This window comes from Rhinolophus hipposideros (genome assembly GCF_964194185.1).
Source record: "Rhinolophus hipposideros genome assembly, chromosome: X".
In the NCBI taxonomy this organism is placed as follows: domain Eukaryota; kingdom Metazoa; phylum Chordata; class Mammalia; order Chiroptera; family Rhinolophidae; genus Rhinolophus; species Rhinolophus hipposideros.
The window spans coordinates 48,875,812-48,898,589 of record NC_138046.1 but is presented as its reverse complement, the minus strand read 5'-3'; the positions used below and the strand labels follow the sequence as shown (position 1 = coordinate 48,898,589).

The window sequence follows — 22,778 nt, the reverse complement described above, 5'->3', positions numbered from 1 at the left end:
AATCTAAGCATACTGTAGATTCAAAGTGATCCCTATCATAATCCCAGATTGCCTTTTCTCTGAAATTCACAAGCAGATCCTAAAATTCATATGGAAATACATGGGACTCAGAATATTCAAAACAATCTTGAAAATAAAAGAATGATTTCAGAGGATTTGCCCTTCTAGGTGTCAAAACTTACTATAAAATTACAATAATCCAGACTGTGTAATACTGGTATAGAATAGACATAGGGATCAATAGTACAGATCAAAATCCAGAAATAAATGTGCACATTTTTGGTTAGTTGATTTTCAACAAAAGTGCTACGACAATTGGAAGGGGAAAGAAAAATCTTTTAAACAAACAATTCTGGAACAAGAGGGTATCTATATGCAAATGAATGAATTTCCACTGCCTACCTCATATCATACACAAAAATTAACTCAAAGTGGATAATTGACCTAAATATGAGAGTTAAAACTATTAAAATCTTAGAAGAAAGCATAACTAAAGCTTCATGACCTTAGGTTAGGTTAATTATTTCTTAGATATGACACCAAAAAGCACAAACAGCCAAAGGAAAATATAAATTGGATTATATTCATTTTTTTTTAAATTTTGTGTTGCACATGACAACATCAGTAAAAAGATTACCAACAGAAAGAGAGAAAGTATTTTCAAATCATATATCAGAGATTGGTATTCAAAATATATAAAGAATTCTTATAAATCAATAAAAAAAGCAAACAAACCAATTTTTAAAATGGGCAATGTTAATTGGACCTAATGGACATACACAAAGCATTCCATCCTACAATAGCCGAGTATACATTTTTTTAGAGAACATGCAGGCTAAGCTCTCCCAAAAAATTGAAGAGAAGGGAACACTTCCAAATTTCCAGCATTACCCTGATACCAAAGCCAGAGAAAGATACTATAGGAAAATGACACACCAATATCCCTTCTATATATTGATTTAAATTTTTTCAGCAAAATACTAGTATACCAACAGCATATTAACAGGATTGTACACCATGATCAAGTGAGATTTATTCCTAGAATGCAAGGATGGTTCAACATACAAAAATCACTAATGTGTCATATCACATTAATAGAATGAAAGGAAAAGCCCACATGATCATCACAATAGAAAAAGAATAATCATTTGACAAAATTCAACACCCTTTCATGATTAAAAAAAAAAAAACGAAAGAAAAAACAACTCAACAAACTAGTAACAGGAGACTACCTGAACATAATAAAGGCCATATATGAAAAACCCACAGCTAATATCATACTCATGGCAAAAGAGTGAAAGCTTTTCCTCCAAGATCAGAAACAAAACAAGGATGCACATTGTAGTCATTCCTATTAAACATAGTGCTCAAAGCCCTAGCCAAAGCAATTAGGCAAGATAAAGAAATTTCTCACTGAAATTTGGTTCTGTCCAAAAACATCCATGGAGACATTTGGTCCATAGTTAATATAAATCTCTCTCTTCAGCAAGATTTGAACCCAGACCCATCTACCTAATCCCATGTGCCATTATTAGCTAGGCTACTAAGGCAAGAAGGGTTATTATTGGAAGTACACCACAACACAATTTTTGGACCAATAAAACATGATAGTATTTTTATGTATTAATCCTGTAAACCCAAAAGTAGAAATAAATGTGGGCTGTTTGAACCCAGGGACATTTTCTAGGTGCAGATATTTTGGATAGGACCAAATATCAAGTACCATTTAGCGTGGACCAAGTGCCTCTGTGACATTTTGGACAGGACCAAATATCTGCTAATTCAATGGAAAACAGTATGGAGGTTCCTCACAAAATAAAAAATAGAATTGCCGCAAGATTCAGCAATCCCACTTCTGTGTAATTATCCAATGAAAATGAAAATACTAACTTGGAAAGATATACGCACTCCCAGGTTCACTGCAGCATTATTTACAGTAGACAAGATATGGAAGCAAAGTAAATGCCTATCAATAAATGAATGGATTTTTGAAAATGTGGTACACACACACACACACACACACACACACACACACAGTGGAATATTATTCAGCCATAAAGAAACGAAACCTTGCCATTTGCAACAACATAGGTGGATCTTGAGGGCATTATGCTAAGTGAAGTAAGTCAGACAGAGAAAGGCAAATACCATATGATTTCACTTAGACATGGAATTTAAAAAGAATAAATTTAAAAAAATAAAAACAAACAAAACTCATTGATATAGAGAACAGATTGGTGGTTGCCAAAAGAGGGATTACAATGGGGATGTGGGCAAAATGTATGAAGGGGATTAAAAAGTACAGACTTCCATCTATAAAATGAATAAGTCATGGGATTTAATATACAGGATGGTGACTATATTTCATAATATTATTTTGTGTATTGAAACTTGATCAGAGAGTAAACTTAAAAGTTTTTATCACAAGAACAAAAAGTTTTGTAATTATGTAAGGTAATGGATGTTAACCAGATTTATTGTGATCATTTCACAAATATATACAAATAAATTATTATGTTGTACCCCTGAAACTTATATAGCATTAAAAGTCAGTTATATCTAAATTTAAAAAAAATATGTTCAATCCTGACATTGGAACAAATGTAGATATTTGTGGTTAAATATATTCAACCATGTCTAGCTTTTGCAGAAATGTAAATATGCTACAATTTTCCTTTCTCAGAGTGATTTATAGGATCCTGTCCAGTTTGTTGATTTTCTGAGTCCTGCCTTCTTTTCTCTTCTTCCTTACCTTTTTTTGAAGCTCTGTTTTCTCTGCAAGTGGATATGAAAAATAAAAGCTTAGATAAAAGTTATACTAGCAAATTTAATCCTTTTCAGAATCCCTAGCAAAATATTTACTTTCTTTTCATTGTTTACTTGGTTTGAAGGATTCAGGCTGTAGGGAAGTGAGAAGAACTGCATTAGAGAAAAAAATGCTGGTTGAAATTATAGATTGAGGTTATTTGTAGAATTTAACATACTTTATCATAAATAATCAGGAGTTTTTCTACTGCATTTCAGATTTACCATTATCAAAATATCTGAATTTTCTTCTTGTTTTTTTATTTTGGCATATAAACGTCATTTGTTCATGAATAGCAAGAAGAATCATATTTTATTGAAAGCTTTTCTGTGTTAATACCTAAGATGGAACCAATTCAATGCAAAATTTAATTGTATACCCATTATGTGTATAAAAATGTACTACGTTTGATTTATAAAGGTTCAGAGAATATACACACACACACACACACACACACACACACACATATACATATATCTATATTTCTAGCCCAAGACTCTTAATTTTTTTTAACTGGAATGTAAAAGGCACTCTTTTCAAAAGCTTTTACTATAATGCAGAAACACTTGAGTCACAAACAAATGATCTTATTTGCCTAGACAAGCCTAAACACTAAATGAAGAAAGAAGTATTCAGTAGGTGATGTTGAAGACTAGTACTTTGTTGGAGAGGTCAGGATCCTCATGAGCAGAGCAGTGAACACTGTGGTAGATATAAAGTTACAACATATATTCTTGTTATGGGGAAAAATTTAATTGTGAAAGTGGGTGTGAATCTTTATAAGGCTCTATTAAAAGAAAACAATGTAGATGTTCATTGTACAAAAATGGTTGTATATGAATTGTCTCTTACCCCAAAGAAACTTTCAATGTAGTTGAGGAGTCAAGACATGCATATTTGAAGCCATTATAGACATAACAGACTAAGAACTTAAACTAAATTCTTAGGGTAAGCTCTCTGTCCTGGAAGGCTTTGTGGAGGAAATGGGATTTGAGATTTCCACTGAAGAATTGAGAGATTTCTTTATGTAGAGATGAAATTAACTTTCTGTAGTAGAACCTACTGAAGTTATTGTTTGACATGCTTATTGTAAGCAATGAATTTTATTGTGGCATACTTGGGATGATGATCACAGGTTCTGAAATCAGACTATTTGGATCCAAATACAGATTCCACCACTTACTAGCTGAATCACTGTAAAATGGGGATAATAATCGTATCTTTCTTATAGTGTTATTAAAGATTAATGAGAATAATGCATCTACATATCATGGGAATAGCATGAGCCCTGGAGTCTGACAGACCTGGGTACAAATTCTAATTCTGCCACTTACTAAAGACCTTAGGCACTTGAGTTCTCCAAGATTCAGTTTTCTCATTTATAAATGGAAATGACAAAGCCTAAGTCAAAGGGCTGTTGTGATGATTAAATGAAGCAATTCATGTAAAGTGCTCAGCAGAGTGCCTGACATATAGTAAAAGCTCTATAAATAATGTTATATTGTTATACAATCTAAGTAATGTAGTGACTTCAGTTTTATCTTTTTATTCATTATTTTAGGGTGAACCTGGTCTGCCTGGATACCCAGGGAACCCTGGTATGAAAGGTTCTGTTGGAGATATTGGTTTGCCTGGATTACCAGGAACCCCTGGAGCAAAAGGACAACCAGGCCTTCCTGGATTCCCTGGTAATATTGCTTTTCTCAAATGCTTCCTTCTTTCCTTCCTTATCTACTCTAACCCATATCACAGAGCAACTTCTTATTTGGCATTTTATTCTATTTTCCAATCAGGTACTGACTAGCAACACAATTTTGAACTAGTTCTTTAACTTTTTTTGCCCAAATTTCATTCTGTATAAAATGAGACTTTTACAAACTCAACAAGACAGTATCCTGTGGGCAGTGAGACTGTTTGATGGAGCATTTTTCCATCTTTGACTGCTAGCCACAAGTCAATTAAGAGGCCTTACTATTTTGATTTATAAAGTTTCTGACAAATATATACATACATACATACATATACATATACACATACACATATATATACATCTATATATATATACACATACACATATATATACATCTATATATATATATATATATATATAGATGTATATATATGTGTATGTGTATATATATATTCCTAGCCCAAGACTTTAAAAAAAAAAAACCCGGGATGTAAAAGGCATTAGTTTCAAAAGCTTTTACTATAATGCAGAAACACTTGAGTCACAAACAGATGATCTTATTTGCCTAGATATGCATAAGCACTAAATGAAGAAGGAAGTATTTAGTAGGTGATGTTGAACACTAGTACTTTGTTGGAGAGGTCAGGATCCTCATGAGCAGAGCAGTGAACACTGTGGTAATGTACATTGCCAAACATTAGCCTGCTGCTGATTCTCTTAGAAAGTTGTACTCAGACACACAGTGGGTGGCTGTTGATAGGACGAACAGTCATACCCTTCACTGAAATGACAAGGACTGAGTCATGTAAGCAAAGGAACTTAGCATTATAGTCAAGTAGAGAGCTTGAATTAGATTGTTACAGTACCTGTTCTGTTTATACTTGTATTTAATTTTTTGTTTACTTTGCATTGCACAGTGGCATGGATTAAATGGGCCATTAGTTATCTTTTCCCTAATCTTTTTATTGAAGTATAACATAAACACAGTAATGTGTACAAGACTATAGATGAGTTTTTACTCATGTACATAGCCATGTACCCACTATACATATCAAGATATGAAATAGTTCCTTCACTATTTCCATAAAGTTTACCCATTCTTTTTCACAGTAAACCCTGCCCCCAGGTAACCACTCCTGTGACTTCTATCATTATCATTTAATCTACCTGTTTTGGAAAGTCATATAAATGGAATCATATAGTATCAATCCCTGCATCTGGCTTCTTTCATTCATTATTTATGTCTGTAAGATTCATGTATCTTGTTGCATGTGTCTTTATTTTGTTTGTTTTTTATCAATGCTCTGTAATATTCCATTGAAGGAATACACTATAATCAATTGCCCAATTCTACTCTTGATGGACTTTTGGATTGTTTCCAGTTTGGGACTTGATGGGGCAGACCTCCCCATAATGTGCCACGTTTTCAGTATTTTGAGCTGAAGGCAATTGAGACCTAGCAGGCTCAAGAGATACTTTTACTTTTCTCTTAAATAATTTAAATTGGGAGGCTTTCCTACAATAAGAATTATGACCAGAAATAACTTTTTATGACCTATCTATGTAGCAGGGCAAACATCTAATTACTGAACAGCTATTGTTCTTATCATCCTGCAAATTACCGCCCTCCCCTCTAAAGCCTCAGGTGCCTTACCTCGCTCCTTAGGTCAGGAGGTCATATATACCTCATTTTACCTTTCTGTCTCTGAATTTCTCATGTATATGGGGTTTCTGACTCTGCTGTATGTGGAGTTCCTGTGTGTATGAAATTGAATTTGGTTGTTTTCTCTTTTTAATCTGTCTCATGTTGAGACAGATTATTAGACCAGTTGAAAGAACCTAGAAGGGTAGAGGAAAATTTCTTCCTCCTCCACATACTATTAAGAAAAAAATACGCTACTAACATTCTTTGACATGTCTTGTTGGACACATATATTCATTTTTCTTAGGCAAAAACTTAGTAGTAGAATTACTGAATCATAGGGTTTCGGTTCATTTAAGCTTTAGTAGATAGAGCCAGTTTTCCAAAGTAGTTGTATAAATCACAGCCCCACCTACAATGTATGAAATGCCCATGGATTTTTCCTGGTGGCTTGCCATGATCGTATAGTGGTTAGTACTTTGCATTGTGAAATATCCAGTTGCCCATATAGTCACTTGACTTGGTATTGTTGGTCTTTTTAATTTTAGCTATTCCGTTGGGTATATAGAGGTATCTCATTGAAGTTTTAATTTATATCTTCCTGATGAATGACAATATTGAACATCTTTTCATATACTTAATTGCCTATTTGTATAGCACCTTTTTGAAGTGCCTGCTCCAAGTGTTGTTGCTCATGTTTTATTGGGTTGTTTTCCTTTTTTCTTATTGATTCAGGGCAGTTCTTTACATATTCTGGATGTGAGTTCTTTTTCAGGTACATATATTACAAACATGTTCTTCCTGTCTCAGATCTGCCTTTCATACTCTTAATGCTGCGGTGTGATGGACAAAAGTTGTTAATTTTAATAAAGTCCAATTTATCAATCTTCTTTCATGGTTAGTGTTCTTTGTGTCCTAGTCAAGAACTTTTTACCTACTCAAGATTATGGAACTATTCTTTAGATTTTTTTTACAATGTTGAATGTTTAAGCTTTTATATTTAGGTTTATGGTCTGTCTCAAATAAAAATATTTTTATGGTATAAAGTAAGGGTCACGGTTTGTTTTTTCTATTACAGATATCCACTGTTTTTTTTTTTTCTTTGAAATAACCCACGTTCTTCTGTTCATCAAAAGACACAATTAAGAAAATGAATAGGGAAGCCACAGACTAAGAGAAAATACTTGCAAAACATATGTCTGACAAATGACTGATTTCTGGGATATACAAAGAATTTCTACAACTCAATAATAACAGAATATACAGTCCACTATTTTTAAATGGGGAAAACTTTAAACAGACGTCTCATAGAAGACATATGGATGGCTACTAAGAACACGGAAAGTTGATCAATATCATTAGCCATCAGATTAAAGCAAATTAAAATCACAATAAATTAGCACTACAAACCTATCAGAATGGCTGTTATGAAAACAAGTGCTAACACCATATGTTATCCAAATATCTAGATCAATTGGAATTCCCAAACGTTGTGACTGTGAAATGCTTTGGCAGGTTTTGTTTTGTTTTTGGTTTGGTTTGGTTTTATAAAATGCAGCACACATGACCTACTTTCTGACTCAGCTGTTCCAGTCCTATCTGGGTATATACCTGAGATAAATTAAGACATATGTCCACAAAAGTACTGATGCATAAATATTCATAATAGCCCCAAACTAGAAGTAGACCAAGTTTTCATAAATAGAATAGATATTCATAATAGCCAAAACTTCACCAAATGTCCAACAATAGATGAATGGGTTAAATTTTTTTGGTGTATCCATACAATGGAATCCTACCAATTCTGCTAATGTAATATGGTGGTAATTATTTTTATGAATATATAATAATGACAGCCTGTGGATAAGTACATTTAGAACTTACAATTATTCTTAAAATATCCAGCAAATACTGGCTTCTTTTTGGGTTTTCTTTCCATTCTTCACTGTTTCTATGCTAACACTATAAATTGTAAATTTGAGTTTTAGCTTCTAAAGCAATGCTGTTTTTCTTTATTTGTTAAATTGAGCTCTTTACTCTAGGAACTCCAGGCCTTTCTGGACCAAAAGGCATTAATGGTCCTCCTGGGAACCCTGGACTTCCAGGAGAACCTGGTCCTATAGGTAAGCATGAAAAATAAGGGTTTGCTGTTCTGTAAAACCAAGCCAAGTGTTCATTTTGGGAAAGTCAAATCATTTCAGGGCGCTATGAACATTTTCAAGACAAGGAAACAGGGTGATCATTCACTTAGCACTGCTTGTTAGGAGCAAAATGAACAATTCAATAAAAGTTAATTAAAATTATTATTATTATGAGACCTTATTTTCGAGGCTCACTTTTTCAAAGGAGAGTTATTTCAAGTATCCTATAATAGTAGATGCAAAGTCTGTTTTTTTGGTGGTGTTTTTTGTTTCATTAGAATGGCAAGGCGTAGCACTTTATTTGTTTACTGATTCTAAAGTAAATCACTTCTCTTGGCCCCATATGAAGCCTATAATGCACACCTTACTTTCTAAAGCTAAATATTCTAGCTGTCTAAAGCTGGATATTCTAAAGCTAGATTAAAATCAGAAACTGAAACTTTTTTGATAATGAGTGAATGGTGAGGCTGTTCCTTATTCACATTACCCTTTATTTCTTTTATGCTTTTTTCATAATATTTTGTAATTTAAAGGGGTGTCTAAGAGGCACTTTTTGTCATTTGGATAGAACTATTTGAAGCTAGTATGGAAAGAATGGAGAATATGGAAGAAAACAGGAATTGGGAAGATAGGTGTAACCTGCTTACTCCATTCTCTAGGTAGTGGAGGTCTTCCTGGGCCACCGGGGCCTCCAGGTGAAAAAGGCAAACCAGGACAAGATGGTATTCCTGGACCTGCTGGACAGAAGGGTGAACCAGGTGCTTTATTTTTTTCATTGTTTTTTTATTTTCTAGTTTCCTCCTCGCCTACTTTAACTTTTGTTCTTTTTCACCCACAATGAAATTATGTCTCTTTTCTTACCCTCTAAGCTACCACACACTTTTCCCTTCCTAATTAAAAACTTCCGCTCTGTCCTGAGACTATTACCTCACGTTTATCAACCAAGTTGCTTCCCTCTTATGAAAAACTCCGTATCCTTTCTTGCCCAATTTTTCATGTCAAGAAGCTACCCAACTTTTATCAAGTTCTCTGGATGACTTTCATTGTGCCATATATATACGTGTATATATATGTATATACACGTATATATGTATATATGTGTGTGTGTATATATGTATATATGTGTGTGTATATATGTATATATGTGTGTGTATATATATATATGTATATATATATATATATACACATACACACACACACACACACACACACACACCACGGGTGCCAAAAAATGTGTACATATTTTAATCAATGTTATCTATATATTTTCTGTTTTTGAAAGCTTTTTATTGGGGAAGGGGAACAGGACTTTATTGGGGAACAATGTGTACTTCCAGGCCTTTGTTCCCAGTCAAGTCGTTGTCCTTTCAATCTTAGTTGTGGAGGGTGCTGTTCAGCTTCAAGTTATTGTCCTTTCAGTCTTAGCTGTGGAGGGCACAGCTCAGCTCCAGGTCCAGTTGCCGTTTCTAGTTGCAGCGGGCACAGCCCACCATGCCTTGTGAGAGTCGAACCGGCGACCTTGTGGTTGAGAGGACACATTCCAACCAACTGAGCCATCCGGGAGCTCAGCGGCAGCTTAGCTCAAGGTGCCGTGGGACTCGAGGAATTGAACTGGCAACCTTGTGGTTAAGAGCCCACTGGCCCATGTGGGAATTGAACCAGCAGCCTTCGGAGTTAGGAGCATGGAGCTCTAACCGCCTGAGCCACCGGGCCAGCCCCTATGTATTACTTTTCGAAGTTCAATTGAATTTTGGTAGGAATGTGTAGTATGATGTTCGTTCAAAAGATGGCATTAATCATATGAATGCTAGTGTCACCATACGACAGGCAGGACAGTCAAAAAAATGGAGGCACAGTTGTCATTCCAGGAGTGCAAGACCATTTTGAAGTGATATTTGAAATTCAAGAATGGTGTGGAAGTACAACGAGAATGGAGGCATGAGTATGCAACAGAACCCCCAACCCACTTAATAGTTGCATGCATTTGTGATAGGTTTGAGACGCATGGTACTGTTCGAAGAAATTGAAATGGCATGCACAGCAATACAAGTGGACTATAATCAACGTTGCTCAAGCAGTACTTGGCCGTAATTAGAAGTGTCTGGATGCTGATGGTAACCACTTTGAGCACCTCTTGTAATTGCAGAAGTCAAACGTGACTTGTACGCATTCATCTTTTGTTATCAGTATATATTGGGTATTACAATTTTAATACAGTTTTTTTCCTTCTTAAAGTGTGTATAAATTTTTTGGCACCTCTGTATGTATACGTGTGTGTGTGTATGTGTGTATATGTGTATGTATATGCACATATACACACACACACACATATATAACATATATGTATATATATATTCATATGATATAAGTAAAAGTATATTTAATACTCATCACAAATAGGATATATGTGTATATATTTTTTCTGATGTTAGAATTATAACTCCATCTTAAAAATAAACCTTCTGCATGTTTCCTATAATATACATTGTAGCACTTAATAAAAACCTAAATAATTGGAAGATAGTATTTCCCTGTTTCAGTTATTATTATCTATTTAAGAGTTTTTGGTTTATCCTCTGACAGGACAACCAGGTTTTGGAATCCCAGGACCCCCTGGACTCCCAGGACTTTCTGGTAAACTTTAATAATGCATGCTAAATAAGTCCATAAATAGAAATATTCTTCAGTACACTTATTTTTACATCTCTACCATTTATTGTTATAAAATGCACATTACAACCCAAGAAAACTCAAAGCTAGAATTACATCTTAAAGCAATTCTTAATTAGCAATTTAGTATGAGTTGTACTATATAAAAATTCTTAAGGAAATTCATGTATAGGTATTTCTTCATTAACTTCATAAATGCTGAGGAAATTATTAAAAAAGAAGACAAAACTGTAGGAAGAGGTAGATTTCACTAAATTTAAAAAAAATACTTTTAGCCAGAAAAGAAAGCACCCTTTTCTCCCCCATGGAAACAAAAAAACAAGGAAATATAAGGAAACTCTGTAGATATGGACTACTAATAAAAATGTCCCTTGAAAATTCCATCTTAATGTACATCTTGCATTTTGTATGTGTATGTGTATGGTTGTACACAAATCCACCTTCACTCACATGTTCTTGTTCTCTTTGTAAGGACGAAACAGTTAATTGAATTAATGTGTGTACATGTACATGTATTTATGTTCTCAAATGACCATTGCCTATTCTCTGGATGCTCTTTTCAAACCGTATACGTATCTCCTACAAATTCTGTTATCCTTCGCATGGTCCCATGAAAATTGTTACTTCAATGTGCGACTGATATATCGCTCTCAAGTATATTGGTGGTGTAGAAAAAAATGTGAAGAGTTCATCTAGATTGTGATTCTAAATCTTGCATACAATGGTCTTCGGGGACTCACAGAAACCATTGAAGATCTGTATCTTCCATTAGTCTCAAAATAAGTCTCGAACATTTATTTTAGGAATTTCCTCCAGCTATCTCTAACCTATTCTTGCAGATACTTCATACTTTTCTAGTTTTTTTCTATTTTTTCCCTCACAGCTACTGGTCACGTGATCATTGCTCTGTGTCCTAATACAAAGGGTATCTTTCAGGATGCAAGCTATCATTATTTCTACATTTCTATAAGTGCTCTAGTAAACACTTCTGATAACAGATAATATATATTTAATAGTAAAAATGGTTTTTTTTTTAATGTACTGGTGATTTATTTGATAGGAGTTAAAAATGGCCCTAGTATATTCCATTAGTTCTAATAAGGTAGGATAGCTTTAACCTTACAAGCAAGCCTAATACTCAGTATCATTTAATGTGTTCTCTAATGTCACTTTGCTTTCATAGGTCAAAAGGGTGATGGAGGATTACCTGGCATTCCAGGAAACCCTGGCCTTCCAGGTCCAAAGGGTGAACCAGGCTTCCAGGGTTTACCTGGTGTGCAGGGTCCCCCAGGGCCTCCTGGTTCTCCAGGTCCAGCTCTGGAAGGCCCTAAAGGCAACCCTGGGCTCCAAGGTCCTCCTGGAAGACCAGGTATGTACACAAGTAGAAGGGGAATGGTCTCTTTATTACTCCATTTCTTTCATTTTGCTGACACGTTATTCAGCCTGTAGGGCTTTAGAATCTGTAATCGAAGAATTTATTACAAGTAAATGATTTGTGTTATACCTAGCTCCATCCATTTCCATGGCATCTAATAATTCTTTTAAGTAGTATCTTTCACTATATTCTTAAGGTTGAACTAAAGCAAAACAAAACGTGAGAGATAAAGGAAATAGTGGATTTATTAGTCTTTTTATTCGATGTGAAGCTATAGTGATAACCTGGCAGCAAAATGCCGTCTTCATTTTTAATGTGAGCTTCTCAGCATGTCATCACAGAAATCATTTTAGTGATCACCCAATAGATGCTTGTGGTTCATACCAAAAGTGTTGCTATGTTTCTGTCATATGATCAGCAAGCAAATGTCACCAAGCACAATAAAAAAAAAATACCGTCTCTAGGAAGTAGGCAATCAAATTTATCTTCAACATCACAGCATGATTAAATTGAATAGTGATCTCTTCATACCACATTCATGTCTGTATTTCATTTGTCTTGTGTTAACTGCTGTAGTGCTCTCAATTTTGCTTCCGATGTTCACTTTCCATTTTGTGTCTGTGCTGTGTCATTTCATTTTACTAAGTTTGGAAATGCTCATTTCACCTGGAATTAATATTGCTGAGCCCAATCACTGGTAATAGATTACCAGATTTTGAGACTTGATATTCAATTTCTGTGTTTCTGGTAACTGAAAACTTGGCTTTCATTGATTTAAGAAATAAGAGAAATATAAGAAACAAAACAATTGTCTTTATCCTTTGAAAACCTCTGACTCATTTTTAACTAAAAATGAAAATTTCCACCTAAATTACCATAAACTCTGAAATGATTGGAATTAATTTTAATAAAATATGCTCTAAAAACATGAATCGAGTGGGATCACATACTCTGTTCAGAGGGTCATTTCAGAACCAGATTTTTATCTGATCTGATTTGACTGCTTATAGAGGGTATTATTTAAAGTTTTACCATGGCTTACTTTTGAAGAAAACTAGTGAAAATCTCCTCAGCCATGTTAACTCTCCTGCATGTAATGTAAAGAATTGACATGAATATTTTGCTTGGCTATGCATGCAATAATTCAAATAAACCAAACTATTATCCTATTTTATATTTTAATCAACACTGTGGTACTGGTTCTTACTAGTAATGGAGCTCACTGTTGAACATTACTTTGAAATATGTTAACATAAAGACATTAGTCACAAAGGCACTTTTAAAAAGTACTGTTTCTAAGGAAATAATAACAGAAGTAGTCAGACGAAGAACACACACCTGATGAGTGTTTGTGACTTCTCAATTTGTTCATAAACAACAAACTAAAATTGAGTTCTAAACCCAATTTCCCTTAGGATTGATTGTTTTTATCTGAGCTCCTAGTAATGAGTATTATAAAAATGATTTTTGGCCTTTCAAACTATGTCACATGTGCTGTTTTTATTTTAGTGGTGATAATTTGGTTTATATACAGATGCATGAAAATGAGCTTTCAGAGTATTCTTTTATCAAATTAAAGTTTCACTTGAAATACATTAGTATAATGCTTTAGTTTATTGACATTTCTAACAATTTTGCTATTTTTCCTTTTTGTTAATGATGACATTGGGCCTTGGTGAACTTTCATCCCTATCCAGGTCCTACAGGTTAGCTCCTTAACTCTAAAATAGTAACTGCATGAAGTTTGAAACTTTTTTTATATTTTTACATATATTTATATATATGTATATAACTGTATCTAATGTTATCAAATGTTTGAATATATTTTAAGAGCCTATATGCCAATTCATTTCTTACATGTTGAACTATCTCTGAAAGTGGTCAGGAACATGTAGTGTCCAGTGCTTCTGTCTGTTGGAAGAACCCAAAATTACTTATTTAGGAAAACTTATTTAACATTTTAAAATGCATGTATTGTGTCATATTTCGTTGAAAATTTATAATACCCAAAAGTATGTTGTATAATATTTTTACCTTTAGAGTTTATTTCTAATTTTTGCTTTTATCTGTTGCTGTAAATGAAACTGAACTATCCTTCAAAAAGGCATTCTTTTTCAAACAATTATGTGTATTACAGATCCTGCAAATATGAAAATCTTGACTTGCCATATCTCTTGTAATTTTTCAAACCATCCCATCGTCACATTTTGGGTTGTCACAAATTTCTAAATTCTACTCCTATGAAAATGCACTAATACTCACAGAGTAAAAATAAATCAATGCAACCCGCACAAATTAGAAGCCCCTTAATCTTATTTTCATCATATACATATACATAGTACACACCAAAGAACAGTTACCAAGAGCTATCCAATGGACAATTGCTGATTCATAGGAAAGATGTTCACCTAGTCAGGAGTAAAAAGCACCACAAATATCTGAATATGTTTAATATTATTCAAGTTAAATAGCCCTTTTCACAGTTTTAAGGACGAACTAAAAGGAAAAGTATACTCCTGCGTTTCAGTTATTGAGAATGACAGGAAATTCTGTGTTCTTATGAATTTAAGATTAATAATTTTTAAGATTCTTTTTAGGAAGCCATCTACCTCTATCTGAATTGATTCCCTAGTTTCTTACTCCCCCAAAATCCCATTATTTCATAGAACCATGGAGTATCCAATCTTGAGGGGACCTAAATTTTACATTTGTCAAAGAGATTATTCACTAGACACTTGTTAAAGATGGCAAGACAGATTTCATTCAAGGCTATTGCAATAGGGGTGAGAGACTGAGCTCAACTCTGAATACTACAAGGACATGTGAGGATTTATAGTCACCTAGCAGAGTGAGGGAGTCAGTGGATGAAAAATTACTAAGAAGAGACATAGGTGAATTCTTGCTAAACTGACCCAATAGAATTCTTGGTAAAGGTAGGCCAAGGACTTAGATATTATGGACGGGGGTTGAGGAACTTGATCAGATATCAAGGGGGCAGGGACTCTCCATAAACTGATTTAGCAGGATTCTTGCTAAAACTGAACTCAGCAGACCAAGAACAAGGCCTAAGGATAAGGCTTAGTTGAGAAGAAGGCTCATAGGAGTTTACTCAGGGAGGGAGTCTTTGTTACATATGAGAAAACTGAGGTCCAAAGAGGAACTTACTAAAAGTCATACTGTTAGTTACTGGCATAGCTGGGAATCTGACTGAGGGCTCCCCAGTGCTCAGTTAAGTGTCTGTTCTACTAGTAACATGTATTATCCTTCCACAAAGGCAGTAGTATGGCATGATGTTTATGATCTGGCCTTTTATTCTACTTATAAATATGATGAATGATGGAGTAAAGCTGTGCTGCCATTTTAGGTGACTCTTAGCCATTGCAGACTGGGCTCTGCTTCCAGTTTCTTGTTTTGTGTTACCTCAAGATCCCCATCAACCCTTACTAACTGCTTCTTGTTTTTTCTAAATGGATGTCATCAAAAAGATTAAGACAAGTGCATATATAACTGTCGCTAAGATAAAGAGAAGACTAGGTTATACTTTGAAGCAATTTTGAATCCTCCTGTCTGACTTAACATACAAGTCTGCTGCCTTGATCACTTCCAGACTTCACTATCAACTAGAAGATTATTTTCTTCTGAGGCACTAGACTATTTTCAAAGAAGAAAAAAGAAAGTAGCCTCATTACTTTAAAACCGATTTGACAACTTCTTATTTACCAGATGTGCTCTAAATTACATATTGTAACCTGGTATCTACAGTGTTCTCTTTGCAACAGTTGAATACTGCAACCGTAAGTGGAAGCTGGATTTAAAATTTGCCAATCAATTCATCAGTTTATCTTTGCTTATTACCACTTATGTACAAGACTTCAGGTTTTTTATTTTGTTTTGTTTTTCAGTTAAACTTTGTTAGGTCATTTTGAGAAGTTATGGATTGAGAGCCTCATGTATAAAATTGACTTGGCATATAACTCATTAAAATGTTACCTTTTAGCTATTAAAGTCTTAGAAGTTTTGCTATGATATGATCCAAAGTTTTCCTTGTTACTTACTCAGACCAAAATATATTTCAGTGACATATTTTTCTACAAGTTCTTGTTATTGGTTCTTCTACATCAAACACATGTATAAAATGTCTTTACTCAAACTCTGAATTATCTTAGGTAGCAATTTTAGTTTATTTAATCGTGTGCCCAGGCTCTGCTTACAGCGTTGTCTTGAGTCAGTTTGCTGTATATAGTGTAGAAACCATTTAAATAAACAGAAGCCGATTTTCAGCTTTCTAAATTTCAAATTATAAAATGTTTTAAAAGTTTTATACTAGGCAGTAATGGTAATGTTTTATGTTTATATGACATTCCACATTTATATTATATAATAAACTTTTATCATAAGCTCCTAGAGGGCGGAGTTTGGGACTGGCAAATTTTTGTGTTTCCTGTAGTGTCTTCCACATGGCAGATATCAGGTCAATATTTTAAAAATTGAATTTGATCTTTAAAACAACTCTGCAAGGGAGGTTAGGGCAGACACCACTATTCCCATTACGTGAGTAAGAAAACAATCTCAGAGAGACTGAATTCCCCAAAATCCCATAGATATAAGTAGTAGAGCCAAAAATGGATCCTAGGTCTTCTAGTTCCCAGGATTCAGTGCTTTAGCACAATTTGTTCTCTCTGCTAACCTCAGTCTTTATAAATCATAGCAAGATTTGTAAGAAAAGGAAATTGTGTTTATAGTCAGTTAACATTAACCAAGAGTCCTATTTTAGGTTTTTTATCTTTTTATTTAATGATCCTTCTTTTAATAGTTGATAGCCTGATTTAATATGTGCATTGAATAATAATAAAGTAAATGTGATATTTTCTGTTGTTTGGTGTGGGATATTACATGCCAAAGTATTTAAAAGCACAGCTTCACTGATGGTCTTCACATCTTTGGAAAATTCGACTATTTTCCAGTTCAATGGTAAACAAATATATATTGGCTTTTTCTTTTTGAGTAACTATTTCAAGTAGTAATGCATAGAAGAAAGCCTCTTGGTGAATAATGAGAAAAATCAGAATGTGGCTTTATAGAATGATTTTCAAAGAAGACAAACAGAAGTATAGTTGGTAATGGCCACTTTATACTTGTGTTTTAGTTTCTCTATTTAGTCACCTATGATCTTTGCATTTTTGTCTAATGGGGACTTTTAATTAATTATATATCCTTGGAGCAGTCTGAACATATCAAGAAATTTGCACCTTGTGTTTTTACTAAAGGATGGCAGAGGCCAAGAGAAATATTTATCCAAAATTACACTTTGTTCTGAAAGGAATGAAAGACTATCAGTGAAATAGTACTATCTTGCCAATTTTAGAGTTTTGAGATGCTGACTTTTAGAAAGCCACAGTAGCAGTGTTAACATGATGTCTTCAGTAGAATTTTCCATTTTTTGTATTAGTGAAAACTAGCAGCTTATTTCCTAGAATAAGCTCTATTTGAAAATGTTTGGCTCTCTATGCTCCTATATGGTTCTGTTTGCATACTGAATATGCTATAGGAATAAAATATGCTGGCAAAGAGGATTATTGTTTAACTTTTGCTACAATGTGAACCACTTCTAATTCATAATCTTATTTTGTACTGTGTGATGTCTGATACTGCTAACATCGATCTTTTGGCTTTGGTGAACTCTGATCTTCCCAGGTTTTCAAGGTTAGACTCTTCACTGGTCAGTTCTCTGTTTTCTTTTTTTCTTTTTTCTTTTTTTTTTTTTTGATTAATGCTTTGTATGTATGATAGGAAGAATGCACCCTTTTTGCTGTAATTCAGAAGTCATTGAAGAGTGCTGTTATCCTCAAATACCCTGTTTCCCCAAAAATAAGACCTAGCTGGACCATAGCTCTAAGGCATCTTGTGGAGCAAAAATTAATATAATACTGGGTCTTATGTCATACAAGACCCGGTATTTTATATTATATTACATTACATTACATTATATTATAAAGACCCAGTCTTATATTATAGTAAAAGAAGACGGGGTCTTATATTAATTTTTGCTCCAAAAGACGCATTAGAGCTGGTGGTCTGGCTAGGTCTTATTTTCAGGGAAACATGGTACTACCTGCTCTGGTAATTTAGCATTTTGGTGAAGGTAATGTGACTTGTTTATAATCAAGTTTGAAATGACATTTGGTCTTTGTAATTTGAATTATTTACAATAGGTAAACCATATATAAAAACATGTTGAATTTTAAATAGAATTACACTTAAGACTGCATTAAGATATTTATCTTTTATCTTTAAGATAAAACATCTTTATATTTAAGACTTTAAGACTGCATTAAGATCTTTATCTTTATCTTTAAGACTGCATTAAAATATTTAGGTAGGCATCTGGCCCATTTGTAATCTCTGCACATTGATTTTATTTTCTTGAATTTTTGCTGCCTGAAATTGCTCTGATCTGTTTTCATGGCTATTTACCATAATAGAAGATAACTGTCGAATGCTGTTAAAAATAAAACTTATATGTTCCTTATGTCATTATCAGATCATTAATTTAAATTTGAGGGACTCTAGAACAGCAGGTCTGAATGAATAGCATATAAACTTCCCAATACTTCATTTTAATTGCAAAAAGAGCAATGTCCATAACATAGCTAGCATTATTTTTTAAATGATAAGAATGTTCTGATTACATTTCAGACTGGGGAAGAGGGACATAAAATATTCCTTGTCATTATTAGACTGGTTCACAGATAGTTTATTTTTCTTCTAATAAACTGATTAGCTACCTGATTTCTAGTCCAAATTATAAATTACAGATGAAAATAGCAATTTTGCTTAGAAAATCCTATCTAGGGAGTTTAAAATCAGCAGTTGTTTTTTGTTTGTTTGTTTAAATATAAACTACTCCAACCCTTTATTTATGATGGGGAAGCGAATTTCTGAGTGTGTCTGTCTGTTTACTGGGCTAGGGTGACTATAGGATTTAAATTGTTTAAAGATAAAACGATTGTTTTATTGTTGTGGACCTGCTTCCTCTTTCTCATGTGCCATATAGTGTTATATTATGAAATAACATAGAAATAGTTGAAAGATTGAAAGCAGGCTCATATTTTAAAGACATAATTATAGCCATAATAACAATAATTTTTAAAAACCTCTTACACAATTCTTAATCTGTGCCAGGCACTGTATCAAGTAATTTATACATATTACTTCTTTAATCCTGGGAACAACGTGAAAAAGTAAGTTGTTCCTACTTTAAAGTAAGAATTTCCATTTTAAAAAAGAGAAAATTGAGGCCAAAGAGATTAATAAACTTGCTAAAGTCAAGCAGCTAATGATTAATGGAGATGGGATTCCAATGCAGCGTTCTAGCTCCAGAGTCCCATTGTTAATCTGTATGCCATGCTTCCTTGTTAGCATGTAGCCATTGATTCTGGTCTTAAGAGAATTGGAAAGAGAACTAAAATCCGAATTTTATTTCAGATCAAAAAGGTGACTCTTTTTTTTAATTGGGGAATATTGGGGCACAGTGCGTTTCTCCAGGGTCCATCAGCTCCAAGTCATCCTTCAATCTAGTTGTGGAGGGCGCAGCTCAGCTCCAAGTCCAGTCGCCATTTTGAATCTTTAGTTGTAGGGGGCACAGTCCACCATCCCATGCGGGAATTGAACTGGCAAACTTGTTGTTGAGAGCTCACACTTTAACCAACTGAACCATCCAGCCACCTCTCTGGAAGCTCAGCAGTAGCTCATTGTGTTCAATCTAGTTGTGGAGGGCACAGCTTACTGGCCCATGTGGGAATTGAACCGGCAACCCTGTTATTGAGAGCTCACACTCTAACCAACTGAGCCATCCGGCCACCCAAAAAGATGACTTTTTGTGAAGGATGACAACTAGACTTTTGGTGATGATCACTTTGTAATATATACAGGTGTCGAATTACAATGGTGTACACCTGAAACATATAATATTCGTGTGTTTCACCTAGATGGACAATCAGCTCTAATGCAATTTTTAGAGCAAAAATTAATATAAGACCTGGTCTTATAGTAAAATAAGACACGGTCTTATATTATTTTTTTTTACAATAGGCACATTAGAGCTCATTGTCTGCCTAGGTTTTATTTTCGGGGAAACACGGTATATACCAATTTTACCTCAATAAAATAGATAACCCTTTGTCTATATGTAAGCATGAATTCAGTATTTTAAATTCACATGCCTATGATATTTTCTTCAAAAATAATTTAAAATGGAATTTTAAATTACGTATCTTCCTTTTTTGTTGAAACCAATGAAAAAGTAAGATTGCTAGAGGAGAGAAAAGGTATAAGGGCTAACTATTGACTGTTCATTATTTAGGGCTTTATAATTATTTTCTTAAGGCAGAAATACGTAGTCTCAGCCTCAGCCACTGCTTAGCACTCTGCAAGCACGTTGACAGCTATTTTCCATTTAGTGACAAAAGATGTGACCATTGATAAGATCTTGGTTACTTGATGGATGTGATATCTTTATTTAGAAAGAAAAGTTAAAACATAGTATAAGGAAAAGAGCTTAGCAAAATTCCATTTTAAATTATTTATTCACAAGATATATGCAGAATTCTTTTCTTTAGAAATGTTTAAAATGTAAAGACTCTGAAAACGTTAAAATAAACTCAAAAGTGCTATAGTGAATCAATGAATTTCTCACACTTTAAAATATTCCCATGTATTAAGCATGTCACTAAAATGAAATTAAACAGTTTGCCTAAGTAACTATCTTCATTGCATAGTAATAAAAGGTCAATAAAAGTAACTACTTACAAGTAATCAATTTGATTTTAATCACATTAAGACAAATGGTTTGACCACCTCAGGGATACTGTGGATACCTGATCATGGCATTGTACACCAGAAGCTAAACATTAATGAATGCCAACTATAATTTTATATATATAATGTGATGGCTCAGTGTGAGGTCGGAGGGATAGTGGATGGGGGGAGAGGGGTTCACAGTGTGAGGGATATAAATGATGAACGTCTAAGTATTACCTTGTCTTGTACACCTGAAACTAATAAAAAAAATAAAAAAATAAAAAAAAATAAAGGACAAAAAAAAAACACACAAATGGTTTGAATCCCTGATTGCCCTATAGCAGTGATTAAGTGTGATCCAAAACCAGCAGCTTTATCCACAGGGCACTTGTTTATCTACAAGGCATTTGCTGGAATGCAAATTCTTGGGCCCATCCCCAGCCTTAATGAATCTGAAACTCTGGGGGTGAGCCCAAGAATGTGTTTTAGCAAGCCCTCTGGGGGATTCTAATACGTGTTCCAATTTGAGAACATTGCTCTATGGTGTCTTTTTCCTTTGACTTAAATCAAACACTTAAGGATTACAAAAGCAATCTTTATTATGTCCTGAGTCCTTTCTTTAGATAGGTACTTATTGTATTTCAGTATATAATAACACGCAAACTGAAAGTATCTGGAAACCAGTGTTAATAACAACAGCAAAAAAGCCCAATTTACATTACAGAGTCAGCATAGGTCTATGTGTTTTAATATACTCTGGATTTTATTCTGCAAACTAATAGAATTTAGGTCACTGATATTTTTAAAGCCTGACTTTTTATTCTACTTTTATGCTATACTAACATGTGGTCATTTGTTGTGCATTATCAAGGTCTACCAGGTCCAGAAGGTCTCCGGGGTCTCCCTGGGAATGGAGGTATTAAAGGAGAGAGAGGAAACCAAGGCCAACCTGGGCAACCTGGTTTGCCTGGTTTAAAAGGAGATCAAGGACCACCAGGACTCCCGGTAGGATGTGGGAGTAGATATTTGATGAGAAAGGGATGTGGGTGTTCACAATCCAAATGAGTATTCCATGGTGCATTATTTTAATGAGCATTTACTGGTCAAGGCTCTGTGCATGGTTCACTGGTGAATTACAAAGAAAAAGGCAAGTTTCCCATCTTATTCCAACGAAAGGGACTTTGCTACCTTTTGTTAAAGAGTTCCTCAAAAGATAATTTACCTGGATGTTTTGGTATGTATAGTATTTAGATTTGTGAAGCCTTCATTTCAGTGAAAACAAATTTATAAAAAGAGACATATGTCAGAGCATTGCATGTGGAGGAGTGCACTCGTAGAGAAGTAATTATGGTGAGTATGGATATTTTAGACTTTGAAATTAGATAGAATTAGGGTCAACTTTCAGCACCACTGCACACTTCTGCTATGTGACTATGGGGAAGGCAGATAGACACTTTCGGTTTCTGTCTTCAGCAGTAAAAAGAGAATAATAGCACATTCCTGCATCTGTGTTCATGTGTGCACCACCTTGGTTTGAGTGACCCAGAAAGTCATTAGTTTTGTGGATCCTCAAAGCTTCCTCCATTAATTCAGGAGGATTGTTAGATTTGGCAGCCAACACAGTTCTGGCTCAATCTTTGAAATCTGGGGCTGCT

General features: G+C 34.2%; 1 protein-coding gene across 2 annotated transcripts in view; it reads left to right on the top strand.

Annotated features, from left to right (window-relative positions):
- The window catches only part of COL4A5 (collagen type IV alpha 5 chain), a gene marked incomplete at its 3' end in the record, with an annotated part of 361,897 nt that overhangs the window by 254,610 nt on the left and 84,509 nt on the right, over nt 1-22,778 (top strand). For both annotated transcript variants that reach the window (XM_081043685.1, XM_081043684.1), the window contains exons 37-42: nt 4,368-4,494; nt 8,181-8,261; nt 8,939-9,037; nt 10,863-10,913; nt 12,133-12,318; nt 21,995-22,128. In XM_081043685.1, coding sequence (XP_080899811.1) covers nt 4,368-4,494; nt 8,181-8,261; nt 8,939-9,037; nt 10,863-10,913; nt 12,133-12,318; nt 21,995-22,128 — 678 coding nt within the window. The remainder of the gene's footprint in view (nt 1-4,367; nt 4,495-8,180; nt 8,262-8,938; nt 9,038-10,862; nt 10,914-12,132; nt 12,319-21,994; nt 22,129-22,778) is intronic.